This window comes from Xenopus tropicalis, chromosome 1, assembly GCF_000004195.4.
Source record: "Xenopus tropicalis strain Nigerian chromosome 1, UCB_Xtro_10.0, whole genome shotgun sequence".
Lineage (NCBI taxonomy): Eukaryota > Metazoa > Chordata > Amphibia > Anura > Pipidae > Xenopus > Xenopus tropicalis.
The window spans coordinates 216,000,801-216,021,334 of NC_030677.2; the positions used below are offsets into that span (position 1 = coordinate 216,000,801).

Sequence of the window (20,534 nt, forward strand, 5' to 3'; positions counted from 1 at the left end):
TTATAGGCGAGTAAATGGGGGGGGGGTCAAAGAATGTCAAAAACAGATGCTTAGAGCCCCCCCCCCATTATCCTGTGTTACTGGTAGTGGCCCCTGTAGCTGTGAGTAATGGATCGAATAACTGGCCCTGGGCCCCCCCTTAGTCAGGACTCCCCATCATGCTGGAGGGAGGGGTTTGTCTTCCCAGGGCCCGCCCCAAGGGCCAGTAATGCACCAACCTCTTCTGGGAAACGTCTAGTAAATACTCCCCGAGTCCGGCTATTCTACTGGGAGTAGTGCCGAGGGTTACTGGGAGTAGAGCCGAGGGTTACTGGGAGTAGTGCCGAGGGTTACTGGGAGTAGAGCCGAGGGTTACTGGGAGTAGTGCCGAGGGTTACTGGGAGTAGTACCGAGGGTTACTGGGAGTAGAGCCGAGGGTTACTGGGAGTAGTACCGAGGGTTACTGGGAGTAGAGCCGAGGGTTACTGGGAGTAGTGCCGAGGGTTACTGGGAGTAGTGCCGAGGGTTACTGGGAGTAGAGCCGAGGGTTACTGGGAGTAGTGCCGAGGGTTACTGGGAGTAGAGCCGAGGGTTACTGGGAGTAGTGCCGAGGGTTACTGGGAGTAGTACCGAGGGTTACTGGGAGTAGAGCCGAGGGTTACTGGGAGTAGTACCGAGGGTTACTGGGAGTAGTACCGAGGGTTACTGGGGAGTAGAGCCGAGGGTTACTGGGAGTAGAGCCGAGGGTTACTGGGAGTAGAGCCGTACTGGGAGTAGTACCGAGGGTTACTGGGAGTAGTACCGAGGGTTACTGGGAGTAGAGCCGAGGGTTACTGGGAGTAGTGCCGAGGGTTACTGGGAGTAGTACCGAGGGTTACTGGGAGTAGAGCCGAGGGTTACTGGGAGTAGTACCGAGGGTTACTGGGAGTAGTACCGAGGGTTACTGGGAGTAGAGCCGAGGGTTACTGGGAGTAGAGCCGAGGGTTACTGGGAGTAGAGCCGTGGAGTACTGGGAGTAGTACCGAGGGTTACTGGGAGTAGTACCGAGGGTAACTGGGAGTAGAGCCGAGGGTTACTGGGAGTAGTGCCGAGGGTTACAGGGAGTAGTGCCGAGGGTTACAGGGAGTAGTGCCGAGGGTTACTGGGAGTAGTGCCGAGGGTTACTGGGAGTAGAGCCGAGGGTTACTGGGAGTAGTGCTGAGGGTTACTGGGAGTAGTGCCGAGGGTTACTGGGAGTAGAGCCGAGGGTTGCTGGGAGTAGTCCGAGGGTTACTGGGAGTAGTGCCGAGGGTTACTGGGAGTAGAGCCGAGGGTTACTGGGAGTAGTGCCGAGGGTTACAGGGAGTAGTGCCGAGGGTTGCTGGGAGTAGTACCGAGGGATACTGGGAGTAGTGCCGAGGGTTACTGGGAGTAGTGCCGAGGGTTACAGGGAGTAGTGCCGAGGGTTGCTGGGAGTAGTGCCGAGGGTTACTGGGAGTAGTGCCGAGGGTTACTGGGAGTAGAGCCGAGGGTTACTGGGAGTAGTGCCGAGGGTTACTGGGAGTAGTGCCGAGGGTTACTGGGAGTAGTGCCGAGGGTTACTGGGAGTAGTGCCGAGGGTTACTGGGAGTAGAGCCGAGGGTTACTGGGAGTAGTGCCGAGGGTTACTGGGAGTAGTGCCGAGGGTTACTGGGAGTAGTGCCGAGGGTTGCTGGGAGTAGTGCCGAGGGTTACTGGGAGTAGTGCCGAGGGTTACTGGGAATAGAGCCGAGGGTTACTGGGAGTAGTGCCTAGGGTTACTGGGAGTAGTGGCGAGGGTTACTGGGAGTAGTGGCGAGGGTTACTGGGAGTAGTGGCGAGGGTTACTGGGAGTAGAGCCGAGGGTTACTGGGAGTAGTGCCGAGGGTTACTGGGAATAGAGCCGAGGGTTACTGGGAATAGAGCCGAGGGTTGCTGGGAGTAGACCCGAGGGTTACTGGGAGTAGTGCCGAGGGTTACTGGGAGTAGAGCCGAGGGTTGTTGGGAGTAGACCCGAGGGTTACTGGGAGTAGTGCCGAGGGTTACTGGGAGTAGACCCGAGGGTTACTGGGAGTAGTGCCGAGGGTTACTGGGAGTAGAGCCGAGGGTTGCTGGGAGTAGTGCCGAGGGTTACTGGGAGTAGAGCCGAGGGTTGCTGGGAGTAGACCCGAGGGTTACTGGGAGTAGTGCCGAGGGTTGCTGGGAGTAGACCCGAGGGTTACTGGGAGTAGTGCCGAGGGTTACTGGGAGTAGAGCCGAGGGTTGCTGGGAGTAGACCCGAGGGTTTCTGGGAGTAGTGCCGAGGGTTGCTGGGAGTAGACCCGAGGGTTACTGGGAGTAGTGCCGAGGGTTACTGGGAGTAGACCCGAGGGTTACTGGGAGTAGTGCCGAGGGTTACTGGGAGTAGAGCCGAGGGTTGCTGGGAGTAGTGCCGAGGGTTACTGGGAGTAGAGCCGAGGGTTGCTGGGAGTAGTGTGATATTCAGAGCCAGGGCGGAGGGGCCAGGGCGGAGGGGCCAGGGCGGAGGGGCCAGGGCAGAGGGGCCAGGGAGGAGGGGGCAGGGCAGAGGGGCCAGGGAGGAGGGGCCAGGGCAGACGGGGCAGGGAGGAGGGGCCAGGGCAGAGGGGGCAGGGAGGAGGGGCCAGGGCAGAGGGGGCAGGGAGGAGGGGCCAGGGCAGAGGGGCCAGGGAGGAGGGGCCAGGACAAAGGGGCTGGTGTAAGTTACCATAGTCCTGCCCTAAGTATTGGGCCTGGGGGGCTTTGGGGGCCCCGGAGAAATGCTAGGGACTATTTAAAATCCCAGTGTGGGCATGGGCAGTGCCTGGCAGCTTGTACCCAGTGTGGGCATGGGCAGTGCCCTGCAGCTTGTACCCAGCGTGGGCATGGGCGGTGCCCGGTAGCTTGTACCCAGCGTGGGCATGGGCGGTGCCCGGTAGCTTGTACCCAGCGTGGGCATGGGCGGTGCCCGGCAGCTTGTACCCAGCGTGGGCATTGGCGGTGCCCGGCAGCTTGTACCCAGTGTGGATGGCAACAGGCGGAGGAACAAGGAGGGGGCACTTATGGCTCCTACAGGTTCTGGTATAAAAAGTCTAAAAACAAGTCATTTCCTTCCCTGGTTCTACAGGCGTGCGTTGCACAAGCGTATCCTCGTGATTTCCTGGTGCCCAAATGCCCCACGTAAGGTGCCCTGACTGGCACCTACAGAGAATGGAGCCACTTACTGGCACCTACAGAGAATGGAGCCACTGACTGCCACATAGAGAGAATGGAGCCACTGACTGCCACCTAGAGAGAATGGAGCCACTGACTGCCACCTACAGAGAATGGAGCCACTGACTGCCACCTACAGAGAATGGAGCCACTGACTGCCACCTACAGAGAATGGAGCCACTGACTGCCACCTACAGAGAATGGAGCCACTAACTGCCACCTAGAGAGAATGAAGCCACTGACTGCCACCTACAGAGAATGGAGCCACTGACTGCCACCTACAGAGAATGGAGCCACTGACTACCACCTACAGAGAATGGAGCCACTGACTGGCACCTACAGAGAATGGAGCCACTGACTGGCACCTACAGAGAATGGAGCCACTGACTGCCACCTACAGAGAATGAAGCCACTGACTGCCACCTACAGAGAATAAAGCCACTGCGCGTAACCAACCCCTTTACCTTTCTGTGCCACCTCAGGTGCTTGTGCAAGCAGGGGGTAGAGGCTGCCACCCTAGGGTGCTGGAGGAGCGTGCCCGCTTGTGCCCACTTTTGCCCACTGCCCTATCTGGGGTCCCATGGAAAGTCATGTTTCTTGTGTTTGCTGAGAGTTGTGCACCCTCCTTGTTCCTCCGCCTGTTGCCATCCATGCTGGGTACAAGCTGCCGGGCACCGCCCATGCCCACGCTGGGTACAAGCTGCCGGGCACCGCCCATGCCCACGCTGGGTACAAGCTGCCGGGCACTGCCCATGCCCACGCTGGCTACAAGCTGCCGGGCACCACCCATGCCCACGCTGGCTACAAGCTGCCAGGCACCGCCCATGCCCACGCTGGGATTTTAAATAGTCCCTAGCATTTCTCCGGGGCCCCCACAGCCCCCCAGGCCCAATACTTAGGGCAGGACTATGGTAACTTACAGCAGCCCCTCTGCCCTGGCCCCTCCTCCCTGGCCCCTCCGCCCTGGCCCCTCTGCCCTGGCCCCTCCGCCCTGGCCCCTCTGCCCTGGCCCCTCCTCCCTGGCCCCTCTGCCCTGGCCCCTCCTCCCTGGCCCCTCTGCCCTGGCCCCTCTGCCCTGGCCCCTCCGCCCTGGCCCCTCTGCCCTGGCTCCTCCTCCCTGGCCCCTCCTCCCTGGCCCCTCCTCCCTGGCCCCTCCGCCCTGGCCCCTCCGCCCTGGCCCCTCCGCCCTGGCCCCTCTGCCCTGGCCCCTCCTCCCTGGCCCCTCTGCCCTGGCTCCTCCTCCCTGGCCCCTCTGTCCTGGCCCCTCTGCCCTGGCCCCTCCTCCCTGGCCCCTCTGCCCTGGCCCCTCTGCCCTTGCCCCTCCTCCCTGGCACCTCTGTCCTGGCCCCTCTGTCCTGGCCCCTCCTCCCTGGCCCCTCTGCCCTGGCCCCTCCTCCCTGGCCCCTCTGCCCTGGCCCCTCCTCCCTGGCCCCTCTGCCCTTGCCCTTCCTCCTTGGCCCCTCCTCCCTGGCCCCTCTGTCCTGGCCCCTCTGCCCTGGCCCCTCTGCCCTGGCTCCTCCTCCCTGGCCCCTCTGCCCTTGCCCCTCCTCCCTGGCCCCTCTGTCCTGGCCCCTCTGCCCTGGCCTCTCCTCCCTGGCCCCTCCTCCCTGGCCCCTCTGCCCTTGCCCTTCCTCCTTGGCCCCTCCTCCCTGGCCCCTCTGCCCTGGCCCCTCCGCCCTGGCCCCTCTGCCCTGGCTCCTCCTCCCTGGCCCCTCCTCCCTGGCCCCTCCTCCCTGGTCCCTCCGCCCTGGCCCCTCCTCCCTGGCCCCTCTGCCCTGGCCCCTCCGCCCTGGCCCCTCTGCCCTGGCCCCTCCTCCCTGGCCCCTCTGCCCTGGCCCCTCCGCCCTGGCCCCTCCGCCCTGGCCCCTCCTCCCTGGCCCCTCTGCCCTGGCCCCTCCTCCCTGGCCCCTCTGCCCTGGCCTCTCCTCCCTGGCCCCTCCGCCCTGGCCCCTCTGCCCTGGCCCCTCCTCCCTGGCCCCTCTGTCCTGGCCCCTCTGCCCTGGCCCCTCCTCCCTGGCCCCTCTGCCCTGGCCCCTCTGCCCTTGCCCCTCCTCCCTGGCCCCTCTGCCCTTGCCCCTCCTCCCTGGCCCCTCCTCCCTGGCCCCTCCGCCCTGCCTGGTAGCCTATTGGTCAGTGCATGGGGAGAAACTGGCAGTGCCAGTCTCCCAGTGAAGCAGTTGTACTGGCACATAGAGGAGAGAGGTGCAAGGAGGGGGGGGGGATACTCAGCGCTGACCCAGGTACTGGTCCGATTGCTGTTCTGGCTGGAAGCATTTTGTGCCCTTGGTAAGGTGCATATGGGGGGCAGTAGGAAAGCAGTGGGGGAGCAGAAGGTTGATGTCCTTTCCCAGCAGCCTGAGCTGCTATATCCCCCCCCCGCCAACACCCTGCTCCTTTTCATCCACTGTGGGCCCCTCCTGCGCCCGGGGCCCCGATCATAAAATCCCGGCAAACAAAGGTGCAGACTGGCTGTAATTGTAACTGGGGCAAAACAACCATAAATTATTAAAGTGATTGCAGGGAGGGGGGCAATTTGGCTTCCAGATGGCGGACAGGATTGGCCAGTGTGCCCCCAGGACTCTCCCACGTACATCAGATTAAAGGGAGATAATTATCTTCCCCGGGACAGGTATTGCCCCCCCCAGCCGCCATTAAAGGGGAAGTTAGCCTTATTATTGCCCCGGCACATGTTCATATATAAGGTGACTTGTCCTTTAGATTGTCAGCTCCCAGGCTGGGTATATTGCAGCTATTATAGAGCTGTCAGTTTCTTACATGGGGTTCCCTCCTCTCCCCAGGGGGGCAGTGCTCCCTAAAGAGCTGATATTAATACCCCCAGCAGGGAATAGTGGCACAGACCCTGGGTATCCATGGGCAGCTCATTATAACTAGGGGTGCCCCCCCCCTGCATTATTGCTGATGCCCGGGCAGTAAATACTTTCCTTGTCGCTGGGGCCCCAGAAAGTTCAGGGTTGTGGGCAGTCAGGGATGTGCCAACCTGCTGGCATCTGCCAGGCTCACTGGCCAATCAGATCAATCGCTCGGCTCTGTGCCAACTGCCTGACTGACTATACCGTTTCTGGCGCCAAGCGGAGATTTTTATTCCAGGTGAAGTGATGCCCCCTAGTGTTGGCACAGAGGTGCACAGACCCAGCTCATGCCACATTTCCCCCCCTATGTAATCAAATGCACTAAGTTTGCCCAGGAGCAGTAACACATAGCAACCAATAAGATGTTGGCTTTTAAACAGGTGACATGTAAATGCTGCCTTCTGATTGGTTGCTATGGGTTACTGCCCCGGGCAAACTTAGTGCCTTTGATTACATGACCCCCTTAGTTTGAGCAAGTTGGTTGCACTTCTATTATAAATCCCAGGAAATCTGGGGTCTCTCGTGGGGAGGGGGGGAGGGCCCCCCAATCTATGCCTGTTTGCCCCCTGATGGTTAATGCTCAGGGGTGGGAGTTGCAGGGAGTTCCAACACAATGGCTGTGGGGAGTGGAAGCCCATTGGGGAGCATTGGGTTCTATTGGGGGGTTCTATTCTGTACTTTTGAGCCCAGTTGGGGAGGGGACACGGGACCAATCAGAAGCAGCGTATGACCGTAGGGCTATTAATCATTACAGGGGGAGGGGCTTGGCATTAATCACAATAATAAGGTTGGGGTTCCCTCATTGGCTGAATCGGATCCGGTTCTGAGGCAGCGACACTGAGACATTTCCGGGTCTGTAGCACCAGGGAAACCTGCCAAGTCTGTGGTTCTTGGATCTTCTCCATAACCCGTTATAGCAGCGCTGGAGCCGCTCCAAGGTTCATGTCTGGGACATCCGTGTCCTGGGGCTTCCGCTCCGTCTGTTACACAACTGCCTGTTACACAACTGCCTGTTACACACGCTTTGTCTGACTCCTTCCCATCATACGTGTAACATGGAATCCCACTGGGCTCTCTCCTTCCCATCATACGTGTAACATGGGATCCCCCCGAGCTCTCTCCTTCCCATCATACGTGTAACATGGGATCCCTTTGGGCTCTCTCCTTCCCATCATACGTGTAACATGGGATCCCTTTGGGCTCTCTCCTTCCCATCATACGTGTAACATGGGATCCCTTTGGGCTCTCTCCTTCCCATCATACGTGTAACATGGGATCCCTTTGGGCTCTCTCCTTCCCATCATACGTGTAACATGGGATCCCCCCGAGCTCTCTCCTTCCCATCATACGTGTAACATGGGATCCCCCCGAGCTCTCTCCTTCCCATCATACGTGTAACATGGGATCCCCCCGAGCTCTCTCCTTCCCATCATACGTGTAACATGGGATCCCCCCGAGCTCTCTCCTTCCCATCATACGTGTAACATGGGATCCCATTGGACTCTCTCCTTCCCATCATACGTGTAACATGGGATCCCATTGGGCTCTCTCCTTCCCATCATACGTGTAACATGGGATCCCCCCGAGCTCTCTCCTTCCCATCATACGTGTAACATGGGATCCCCCCGAGCTCTCTCCTTCCCATCATACGTGTAACATGGGATCCCCCCGAGCTCTCTCCTTCCCATCATACGTGTAACATGGGATCCCACTGGGCTCTCTCCTTCCCATCATACGTGTAACATGGGATCCCTTTGGGCTCTCTCCTTCCCATCATACGTGTAACATGGGATCCCTTTGGGCTCTCTCCTTCCCATCATACGTGTAACATGGGATCCCACTGGGCTCTCTCCTTCCCATCATACGTGTAACATGGGATCCCGCCGAGCTCTCTCCTTCCCATCATACGTGTAACATGGGATCCCATTGGGCTCTCTCCTTCCCATCATACGTGTAACATGGGATCCCTTTGGGCTCTCTCCTTCCCATCATACGTGTAACATGGGATCCCTTTGGGCTCTCTCCTTCCCATCATACGTGTAACATGGGATCCCACTGGGCTCTCTCCTTCCCATCATACGTGTAACATGGGATCCCGCCGAGCTCTCTCCTTCCCATCATACGTGTAACATGGGATCCCATTGGGCTCTCTCCTTCCCAACATACGTGTAACATGGGATCCCCCCGAGCTCTCTCCTTCCCATCATACGTGTAACATGGGATCCCATTGGGCTCTCTCCTTCCCATCATACGTGTAACATGGGATCCCGCCGAGCTCTCTCCTTCCCATCATACGTGTAACATGGGATCCCATTGGGCTCTCTCCTTCCCATCATACGTGTAACATGGGATCCCCCCGAGCTCTCTCCTTCCCATCATACGTGTAACATGGGATCCCTTTGGGCTCTCTCCTTCCCATCATATGTGTAACATGGGATCCCATTGGGCTCTCTCCTTCCCATCATACGTGTAACATGGGATCCCGCCGAGCTCTCTCCTTCCCATCATACGTGTAACATGGGATCCCATTGGGCTCTCTCCTTCCCATCATACGTGTAACATGGGATCCCGCCGAGCTCTCTCCTTCCCATCATACGTGTAACATGGGATCCCATTGGACTCTCTCCTTCCCATCATACGTGTAACATGGGATCCCGCCGAGCTCTCTCCTTCCCATCATACGTGTAACATGGGATCCCCCCGAGCTCTCTCCTTCCCATCATACGTGTAACATGGGATCCCACTGGGCTCTCTCCTTCCCATCATACGTGTAACATGGGATCCCACTGGGCTCTCTCCTTCCCATCATACGTGTAACATGGGATCCCGCCGAGCTCTCTCCTTCCCATCATACGTGTAACATGGGATCCCCCCGAGCTCTCTCCTTCCCATCATATGTGTAACATGGGATCCCATTGGATTCTCTCCTTCCCATCATACGTGTAACATGGGATCCCATTGGACTCTCTCCTTCCCATCATACGTGTAACATGGGATCCCATTGGACTCTCTCCTTCCCATCATACGTGTAACATGGGATCCCATTGGGCTCTCTCCTTCCCATCATACGTGTAACATGGAATCCCGCCGAGCTCTCTCCTTCCCATCATACGTGTAACATGGGATCCCATTGGACTCTCTCCTTCCCATCACACGTGTAACATGGGATCCCATTGGACTCTCTCCTTCCCATCATACGTGTAACATGGGATCCCATTGGACTCTCTCCTTCCCATCATACGTGTAACATGGGATCCCGCCGAGCTCTCTCCTTCCCAACATACGTGTAACATGGGATCCCATTGGACTCTCTCCTTCCCATCACACGTGTAACATGGGATCCCATTGGACTCTCTCCTTCCCATCATACGTGTAACATGGGATCCCATTGGACTCTCTCCTTCCCATCATACGTGTAACATGGGATCCCGCCGAGCTCTCTCCTTCCCATCATACGTGTAACATGGGATCCCATTGGGCTCTCTCCTTCCCAACATACGTGTAACATGGGATCCCATTGGGCTCTCTCCTTCCCATCATACGTGTAACATGGGATCCCTTTGGGCTCTCTCCTTCCCATCATACGTGTAACATGGGATCCCATTGGACTCTCTCCTTCCCATCATACGTGTAACATGGGATCCCCCCGAGCTCTCTCCTTCCCATCATACGTGTAACACGGGATCCCCCCGAGCTCTCTCCTTCCCATCATACGTGTAACACGGGATCCCACCACTCCATTGCCCGTGGGCCGGTGCCAGTGTTTCCAGTGCCCGTGGGCCGGTGCCAGTGTTTCCAGTGCCCGTGGGCCAGTGCCAGTGTTTCCAGTGCCCGTGGGCCCGTGCCAGTGTTTCCAGTGCCCGTGGGCCGGTGCCAGTGTTTCCAGTGCCCGTGGGCCGGTGCCAGTGTTTCCAGTGCCCATGGGCCGGTGCCAGTGTTTCCAGTGCCCTGTCGCAAGTGTCCGTGGGCTGGTGCCAGTGTTTCCAGTGCCCTGTCGCAAGTGTCCGTGGGCCGGTGCCAGTGTTGCCAGTGCCCATGGGCCAGTGCCAGTTATAACTGATGATGATTCCTCATTTCAGCCAATGGAATGTTTGACTTTCAGGGGTGTCGCCCCATTGCTGGGAATGGAATTGGCACCACAACTTTATGGGTACAACCCCAGGTTAGGGTTTGGGCACACAGGGTGTGTGGGGCACAGGGGGTAGGGAGGGCACAGGGGGTAGGGAGGGCACAGGGGGTACGGAGGGCACAGGGGGTACGGAGGGCATAGGGGGTAGGGAGGGCACAGGGGGTAGGGAGGGCACAGGGGGTAGGGAGGGCACAGGGGGTAGGGAGGGCACGGGGGTACGGAGGGCACAGGGGGTAGGGAGGGCACATGGCTGATTGGCACAGGAAGCGGTGGCTACCAGCCGGCCCTGGGGCTACTGACGGACCCAAGGCTTTAGGGGTCCCCCTGAGGCCCTAATTCACGTGCAATGGAGCTTGGAGGGGGGACAGTAATTGCCCCGAGGCGTGGGGTATCCATGAGGGCCCGGCAGTTCCCAGCATCCCCTAGCAGCGGCTGCCAATCATCTGGCCATGGTGAGGTTAATCAGGCAGAGGAATGTGCCCCGGTGATGGGGGGGTGAGGGGGGGGGGAGACACCAGGAAGGAATTCTAACAGCTGTGCCAACAAGGCTGCAGGGAGTGGCAGTAAATATTCTGTTTTATTTCCTAAATGAGAGCAGTAAATTATGGGGGCACCATTTACCCCTCGGGGCCGTTAGTTCCCATGGGGGGGATGATGCCCATGTTTGATGCCCCGACCCACAAATACCCGCAGTCAGATGCCCCCGAGGAGTCTGTCATTAGGGGTCATTGTGTAACCCAAGCCCCTGTGGCACTGCTACCCACCCTTCATGCCAACCTGCCACTCTACATGCCACCCTGGCACCTTGGTTTAACTGTGGGTGCAGAGCAGGAGCAGTGCCAGTCAGGCATCTCCCTTATGCTGCAATGAGATATTGTGCCCTGGGGCAATATTCCCGTTTAACCCCTTATGTGCTTTGTTCTGCAGTTGTACGAACTTGATGAGGATCCAAAGCGCAAGGAGTTCCTGGACGACCTGTTCAGCTTCATGCAGAAAAGAGGTGGGTGCCGGGCACGTTGGGGCACGTTGGGAATGGTACCCCAATATTTCTATATATCTGTAACCTTGTTATGGGCTAAGGGGGCCCAGCCTGAAGGCCAGTTAGGGGGGGATTTGGGGTGAGTGCTTATTTGTGCCCTGGGTACCCCTGGAACTATAGCGGGGTGACTGTTACCCCAATGTTTCTATATATCTGTAACCTTGTTATGGGCTAAGGGGGCCCAGCCTGAAGGCCAGTTAGGGGGGATTTGGGGTGAGTGCTTATTTGTGCCCTGGGTACCCCTGGAACTATAGCGGGGTGACTGTTACCCCAATGTTTCTATATATCTGTAACCTTGTTATGGGCTAAGGGGGCCCAGCCTGAAGGCCAGTTAGGGGGGGATTTGGGGTGAGTGCTTATTTGTGCCCTGGGTACCCCTGGAACTATAGTGGGGTGACTGTTACCCCAATGTTTCTATATATCTGTAACCTTGTTATGGGCTAAGGGGGCCCAGCCTTAAGGCCAGTTAGGGGGATTGGGGGTGAGTGCTTATTTGTGCCCTGGGTACCCCTGGAACTATAGCGGGGTGACTGTTACCCCAATGTTTCTATATATCTGTAACCTTGTTATGGGCTAAGGGGGCCCAGCCTGAAGGCCAGTTAGGGGGGGATTTGGGGTGAGTGCTTATTTGTGCCCTGGGTACCCCTGGAACTATAGCGGGGTGACTGTTACCCCAATGTTTCTATATATCTGTAACCTTGTTATGGGCTAAGGGGGCCCAGCCTGAAGGCCAGTTAGGGGGGGATTTGGGGTGAGTGCTTATTTGTGCCCTGGGTACCCCTGGAACTATAGCGGGGTGACTGTTACCCCAATGTTTCTATATATCTGTAACCTTGTTATGGGCTAAGGGGGCCCAGCCTGAAGGCCAGTTAGGGGGGGATTTGGGGTGAGTGCTTATTTGTGCCCTGGGTACCCCTGGAACTATAGGGGGGTGCCCATCAGTGTGAGTGCCAGTCTGTGCCAGGGTAACTGAAGGGGTGAGGGGCAGAGATGAGGGGGGCAGGCTGAAGCAGAGACAGATATTGGGGGACACTACCTACTATTCACATATGTGGCTGGGACCCCCCACATCCCTGTAGTCGCATTGGGGCCAGTAAGAGGGGGGGTGGATGTGCCCCATTGGGAGAGGAGGGGGCAGGTTTGGCAGTGATCCCTTATACAGATTCCCAGTGGCCCCACCATGTTTCATGGGTTCCTGACTGGGGGCCGACGGGCCTCCCCCATTATAGAAGCACAAAGGAAGAATGGGGGCACTTCTGGCTGCTGTTACTTATAGGGGTGCACTTGGGGGTGTGGCCACTATCGGGGGGGGGGGCAGATTAAATTACAAATAAAATGTCATTTGGAGTAGCACTGGGTCCAACTGGCATTTAATTGTTTATTTCCCACCACAGTCCCCCTTTGTCTGTGTCAGGCGAGGGGGGGCCCTATTGCTACAGACGGGGGCCCAATACTCAGCTAATTAGCTTTGCCTTTAATCTGCTGCTGCTGCAATGAGAAATACTCCGAGCGGAGTTTATTGATGAGAAATCAACTGCAGGTTTTTGTAACGAGCTCTCGGTGAATAATTAGCGCCGTCCAATCATCAATAAAAGCTTTAACCTGTGACCTCTGTGATTCCCCGGTGCCGCCGCTTCCTCACCCCCCCCCCCCCCCCCGCCTGGAACAATTAGAGAGACGGGAGAGGCGCTGACCCATTCATTAACCGCCATGTCCGGAGTAATGAACATACAGCTCGATAGCGATATCAGCCAGGGGTTAATGTTCTGCTAATTAGCAGCGAGATAGGAAATGCCAGGGTACCCCCCACTGTGTATGATAAGGATATTAGCAGTCACTGAGGGGTTCTGTGCCCCCCATATAAAGGCACAAGGCTGCAGGCTGAGTTATACAGGGAACTCTGAGTATCACTCATGTATTATAAGGGATAATGTACCCCCTACTGTAAATGATAAGGATATTAGCAGTCACTGAGGGGTTCTGTGCCCCCCATATAAAGGCACAAGGCTGCAGGCTGAGTTATACAGGGAACTCTGAGTATCACTCATGTATTATAAGGGATAATGTACCCCCTACTGTAAATGATAAGGATATTAGCAGTCACTGAGGGGTTCTGTGCCCCCCATATAAAGGCACAAGGCTGCAGGCTGAGTTATACAGGGAACTCTGAGTATCACTCATGTATTATAAGGGATAATGTACCCCTACTGTAAATGATAAGGATATTAGCAGTCACTGAGGGGTTCTGTGCCCCCCATATAAAGGCACAAGGCTGCAGGCTGAGTTATACAGGGAACTCTGAGTATCACTCATGTATTATAAGGATAATGTACCCCCTACTGTAAATGATAAGGATATTAGCAGTCACTGAGGGGTTCTGTGCCCCCCATATAAAGGCACAAGGCTGCAGGCTGAGTTATACAGGGAACTCTGAGTATCACTCATGTATTATAAGGGATAATGTACCCCCTACTGTAAATGATAAGGATATTAGCAGTCACTGAGGGGTTCTGTGCCCCCCATATAAAGGCACAAGGCTGCAGGCTGAGTTATACAGGGAACTCTGAGTATCACTCATGTATTATAAGGGATAATGTACCCCCTACTGTAAATGATAAGGATATTAGCAGTCACTGAGGGGTTCTGTGCCCCCCATATAAAGGCACAAGGCTGCAGGCTGAGTTATACAGGGAACTCTGAGTATCACTCATGTATTATAAGGGATAATGTACCCCCTACTCTAACTGATAAGGATATTAGCAGTCACTGAGGGGTTCTGTGCCCCCCATATAAAGGCACAAGGCTGCAGGCTGAGTTATACAGGGAACTCTGAGTATCACTCATGTATTATAAGGGATAATGTACCCCCTACTGTAAATGATAAGGATATTAGCAGTCACTGAGGGGTTCTGTGCCCATATAAAGGCACAAGGCTGCAGGCTGAGTTATACAGGGAACTCTGAGTATCACTCATGTATTATAAGGGATAATGTACCCCCTACTGTAAATGATAAGGATATTAGCAGTCACTGAGGGGTTCTGTGCCCCCCATATAAAGGCACAAGGCTGCAGGCTGAGTTATACAGGGAACTCTGAGTATCACTCATGTATTATAAGGGATAATGTACCCCCTACTGTAAATGATAAGGATATTAGAAGTCATGCAGGCCTAAAATACCCTCATATGGTAGAATAGGGGTAACACTGAGCAGCGCGTGTACTGATGACATCACTGGGGGTAGAAGTGACAGGACTATAATACAGACCAGATATTGTGACTCGGGACTGGCATCACACAGTATATTGTACCCAGGCACTTGGCCTTCCCTCCATCCCAGAGAGACCCGGCTGGGGGTGGGCACATAATTGGGCTGTGCTGACAGGAGGATGATGCCATGTGGGTGCCAGTGCCCAGGGTACATGTGTGGGCGGTGCCAGTGCCCAGGGTACATGTGTGGGCGGTGCCAGAGCCCAGGGTACATGTGTGGGCGGTGCCAGAGCCCAGGGTACATGTGTGGGCGGTGCCAGAGCCCAGGGTACATGTGTGGGCGGTGCCAGAGCCCAGGGTACATGTGTGGGCGGTGCCAGAGCCCAGGGTACATGTGTGGGCGGTGCCAGAGCCCAGGGTACATGTGTGGGCGGTGCCAGGGCTGAGAGGAATCAGATTGGCAGGAGGAATCATTTCCCTGTCACAGACGCATCACATCTGCAAGGAAATCAATGGGCAATTGATTTCCAATCTTTTGTGTTATTTGTTTCCCTCCTCTGCGTCGGCACCTGTGCCCCCCGCCGATCCCTGGTACCAGAGCCAGATACTTATATAACTGCACCGGGGGTCTGCCCTCCATGTCACTGCCGTCCCCACCGCTCCTCCATTGGCACCACTTGTGCCCCACCGGCCCTGCTGGGAGGCAGTTCCCTGTACCTACCCCCCTTTCTGTAAAGTAGCACTTCCTTATGTTCCCTTTCAGCCCCCCCCCTTTCCTTTACTGTATTAGTCCCACCGGCCCTGCTGGGAGGCTGTTCCCTGTACCTACCCCCCCTTTCTGTAAAGTAGCACTTCCTTATGTTCCCTTTCAGCCCCCCCCCCCCCCTATTCCTTTACTGTATTAGTCCCACCGGCCCTGCTGGGAGGCTGTTCCCTGTACCTACCCCCCTTTCTGTAAAGTACCACTTCCTTATGTTCCCTTTCAGCCCCCCCCCCCCCTATTCCTTTACTGTATTAGTCCCACCGGCCCTGCTGGGAGGCTGTTCCCTGTACCTACCCCCCTTTCTGTAAAGTAGCACTTCCTTATGTTCCCTTTCAGCCCCCCCCCCCCATTCCTTTACTGTATTAGTCCCACCGGCCCCTGCTGGGAGGCTGTTCCCTGTACCTACCCCCCTTTCTGTAAAGTACCACTTCCTTATGTTCCCTTTCAGCCCCCCCCCCCTATTCCTTTACTGTATTAGTCCCACCGGCCCTGCTGGGAGGCTGTTCCCTGTACCTACCCCCCTTTCTGTAAAGTACCACTTCCTTATGTTCCCTTTCAGCCCCCCCCCCCTTTCCTTTACTGTATTAGTCCCACCGGCCCTGCTGGGAGGCTGTTCCCTGTACCTACCCCCCTTTCTGTAAAGTACCACTTCCTTATGTTCCCTTTCAGCCCCCCCCCCCCCCTTATTCCTTTACTGTATTAGTCCCACCGGCCCTGCTGGGAGGCTGTTCCCTGTACCTACCCCCCTTTCTGTAAAGTAGCACTTCCTTATGTTCCCTTTCAGCCCCCCCCCCTATTCCTTTACTGTATTAGTCCCACCGGCCCTGCTGGGAGGCTGTTCCCTGTACCTACCCCCCTTTCTGTAAAGTAGCACTTCCTTATGTTCCCTTTCAGCCCCCCCCCTATTCCTTTACTGTATTAGTCCCACGGGCCCTGCTGGGAGGCTGTTCCCTGTACCTACCCCCCTTTCTGTAAAGTAGCACTTCCTTATGTTCCCTTTCAGCCCCCCCCCCCCCTATTCCTTTACTGTATTAGTCCCACCGGCCCTGCTGGGAGGCTGTTCCCTGTACCTACCCCCCTTTCTGTAAAGTAGCACTTCCTTATGTTCCCTTTCAGCCCCCCCCCCCCCCTATTCCTTTACTGTATTAGTCCCACCGGCCCTGCTGGGAGGCAGTTCCCTTTACCTACCCCCCTTTCTGTAAAGTAGCACTTCCTTATGTTCCCTTTCAGCCCCCCCCCCTATTCCTTTACTGTATTAGTCCCACCGGCCCTGCTGGGAGGCTGTTCCCTGTACCTACCCCCCTTTCTGTAAAGTACCACTTCCTTATGTTCCCTTTCAGCCCCCCCCCCTATTCCTTTACTGTATTAGTCCCACCGGCCCTGCTGGGAGGCTGTTCCCTGTACCTACCCCCCTTTCTGTAAAGTACCACTTCCTTATGTTCCCTTTCAGCCCCCCCCCTATTCCTTTACTGTATTAGTCCCACCGGCCCTGCTGGGAGGCTGTTCCCTGTACCTACCCCCCTTTCTGTAAAGTAGCACTTCCTTATGTTCCCTTTCAGCCCCCCCCCCCTATTCCTTTACTGTATTAGTCCCACCGGCCCTGCTGGGAGGCAGTTCCCTGTACCTACCCCCCTTTCTGTAAAGTAGCACTTCCTTATGTTCCCTTTCAGCACCCCCCCCCCCCATTCATTTACTGTATTAGTCCCACCGGCCCTGCTGGGAGGCTGTTCCCTGTACCTACCCCCCTTTCTGTAAAGTAGCACTTCCTTATGTTCCCTTCAGCACCCCCCCCCCCATTCATTTACTGTATTAGTCCCACCGGCCCTGCTGGGAGGCTGTTCCCTGTACCTACCCCCCTTTCTGTAAAGTAGCACTTCCTTATGTTCCCTTTCAGCCCCCCCCCCCTATTCCTTTACTGTATTAGTCTCACCGGCCCTGCTGGGAGGCTGTTCCCTGTACCTACCCCCCTGACAGAAGGGTGTGTTGATCTGGCACATAGTGGGTGGGGGGGGGGGGTAATAGCAGGGCAGAGTGATGAAGGAAGGACAGGGTACCGTGTTGATACAGTACAGTAGATATTAGAGTGCTAGCTCTGTTGCTCAGAATTGACACGATTACTCTCTCCCCACATGTGGCTGCTGGGTGCCAGGCAATGAGAAGTAGCTGCACCTTCCCGGGGCGGGAGGGTTAATGCTCGGAGGAGGAGGAGGAGGAGGAGGAGGCAGAAGAAGGATTCATGAGTCGCTTGTGATCACTTCATTATCTCTCTCTCCAGAGCTAATTAACTCAATCTCCATTCTCGCACAGGCAGATAAGGGCACTAATTAAAGCAAGCAGTCTCATTCTCCTCCGCTGCACCAAATAAATCTCAGCATCGCCCCCCTCGTGCAGTCGATAAGGATATAGGGCCTCATTGCCTGAGTCTTGGTGCTGATACTGTGGATCTGGGCCGGTACTGTGCATGGGTGCTGGGAGTTACAGTAGAGAGGGTACCGGGAGTGCGGGCAGGGTAGGTTATCATTAGCCCGTAGCCTGGGTAAGTGGCACCTCGCTGGGCACAGACTGGGGGCACGGGGGCAGTTGCTGATCTGTAAGTGTAACTCTATCCTAGTGTGTGCCAGTGCCCATCTGTGTCTCGCTGGGTACCTGCCAGTTAGGGCTCCTGGCTTGGCACATGGGTCTGGCACAACAGAGAATAAATCTGGGCTGGGTACCTGCCAGTTAGGGCTCCTGGCTTGGCACATGGGTCTGGCACAACAGAGAATAAATCTGGGCTGGGTACCTGCCAGTTAGGGCTCCTGGCCTGGCACAAGGGACTGGCACAACAGAGAATAAATCTGGGCTGGGTACCTGCCAGTTAGGGCTCCTGGCCTGGCACAAGGGACTGGCACAACAGAGAATAAATCTGGGCTGGGTACCTGCCAGTTAGGGCTTCCTGGGGACTGGCACAACAGAGGATTAATCTGGGCTGGGGTACCTGCCAGTTAGGGCTCCGGCTGCACAAGACTGGCACAACAGAGGATTAATCTGGCTGGGTACCTGCCAGTTAGGGCTTCCTGGCCTGGCACAAGGGACTGGCACAACAGAGAATAAATCTGGGCTGGGTACCTGCCAGTTAAGGGCTCCTGGCTGGCACAAGGGACTGGCACAACAGAGAATAAATCTGGGCTGGGTACCTGCCAGTTAGGGCTCCTGGCCTGGCACAAGGGACTGGCACAACAGAGAATAAATCTGGGCTGGGTACCTGCCAGTTAGGGCTCCTGGCCTGGCACAAGGGACTGGCACAACAGAGAATAAATCTGGGCTGGGTACCTGCCAGTTAGGGCTCCTGGCCTGGCACAAGGGACTGGCACAACAGAGAATAAATCTGGGCTGGGTACCTGCCAGTTAGGGCTCCTGGCCTGGCACAAGGGACTGGCACAACAGAGAATAAATCTGGGCTGGGTACCTGCTGGGCAAACCCGGGGAAAGGAGCCCTGGGCACATAATAGCCTTATACCCCCAATATGGCCGCTGCCCCCATATGTGCAGTGCGAGCCGTACCCTCATGATGCTATCGGTGTGAGCTCATACTGGTCACTTAGATTGTTAGCTCTATGGGGCAGGGATCCCCTTCCTCTTGTCTCTATGGCGGCCGTGCCCCTTTGTGTGAGGCTGATGGTGCCCACAGGTCCGTGTGTCGTGCTTTGTGCCCCATAAAACAAGGAGGAGGCGGAGCATGAGGGGGGGCGGGATTAAGATAAAATGTAACAGCTCCATGTGAGGCCATAAAAAGCCCCCCCATTGTGAGGGGGGGTGGGGAGGGGGGGTGCCACAAGTGTGAGACTGGAGAAAGGAATTTGGGTGCATTGGGTGCCTGATATCCAGGGGGGAGAGGGGCTGCCAGGTGGGCTCTGATGCCCCAAACAGGAGGGGGTGCCAGTTAGGGACGCAGGCAGTTAGTGCCATGGGGGCCCTGGGAAGCTTCTCTGCTCCCCTATTGAGCCCGTAGGGGGGCCCGGGGGCCACTGACTCACACAATAGAGCAGTTGTTACTGGCTCCCTGTTGCACAGACCCCATTATTATTGCAGTTGTACAAGCAGCCCCCCGAGACCCCAGGAATCCGTGGCTACATGGGATTATGGGATGCTCAGGCTGCATGGGATTATGGGATGCTCAGGCTGCATGGGATTATGGGATGCTCAGGCTACATGGGATTATGGGATGCTCAGGCTGCATGGGATTATGGGATGCTCAGGCTGCATGGGATTATGGGATGCTCAGGCTGCATGGGATTATGGGATGCTCAGGCTGCATGGGATTATGGGATGCTCAGGCTGCATGGGATTATGGGATGCTCAGGCTGCATGGGATTATGGGATGCTCAGGCTGCATGGGATTATGGGATGCTCAGGCTGCACCTGAGTGAGACATTCCTGAGAGCCCAAGGGCCCTGTATAAACAACAGGCTGCCGGAGATACATGGGGAACAGATGGCGCACACATCACACGGGCCCTGCCACGTCGCTGACATCCCTGGCAAGGGGGCGCCCAACCAGCCAATCAGGGCCTCGGCACAAAGGGGGACACTGCGGCCTCTTCCCACCCCCCGCTGGGTGCTGTAGGGGCAGGACCCAGGGTATGTGATTGGGCGGCCGGAGACAAATTCCATTCCCTACATTGTGTCGCGGGCAGAACTTGCAGAACGACCTTTTGTATCTGTTCCTTCTGGAACTGCCAGTTGTGCTGCCCGGCGCCTCCTACGGCATTCCAGCCGCCATATTGATTGGTCACTAGGGCCCCTGCTGCCATATTGATTGGTCACTAGGGCCCCTGCCGCCATATTGATTGGTCACTAGGGCCCCTGCCGCCATATTGATTGGTCACTAGGGCCCCTGCCGCCATATTGATTGGTTACTAGGGCCCCTGCCGCCATATTGATTGGTTACTAGGGCCCCTGCCGCCGTATTGATTGGTCACTAGGGCCCCTGCCGCCATATTGATTGGTCACTAGGGCCCCTGCCGCCGCATTGATTGGTCACTAGGGCCCCTGCCGCCGTATTGCTTGGTCACTAGGGCCCCTGCCGCTATATTGCTTGGTCACTAGGGCCCCTGCCGCTATATTGCTTGGTCACTAGGGCCCCTGGCACCATATTGCTTGGTCACTAGGGCCCCTGGCACCATACTGCTTGGTCACTAGGGCCCCTGGCGCCATATTGATTGGTCACTAGGGCCCCTGCCGCCATATTGCTTGGTCACTAGGGCCCCTGGCACCATATTGATGGGTCACTAGGGCCCCTGCCTCCATATTGCTTGGTCACTAGGGCGCCATATTGCTTGGTCACTAGGGCTCCTGGCA

At 56.7% G+C, this 20,534-nt stretch overlaps 1 protein-coding gene across 2 annotated transcripts in view; it reads left to right on the forward strand.

Moving 5' to 3' along the window:
• Window positions 1-20,534, forward strand: part of arid3c (AT-rich interaction domain 3C) — an 83,394-nt gene that overhangs the window by 39,646 nt on the left and 23,214 nt on the right. For both annotated transcript variants that reach the window (XM_031895040.1, XM_031895039.1), the window contains exon 3: window positions 11,113-11,185. In XM_031895040.1, the coding sequence (XP_031750900.1) occupies window positions 11,113-11,185 (73 nt within the window). The remainder of the gene's footprint in view (window positions 1-11,112; window positions 11,186-20,534) is intronic.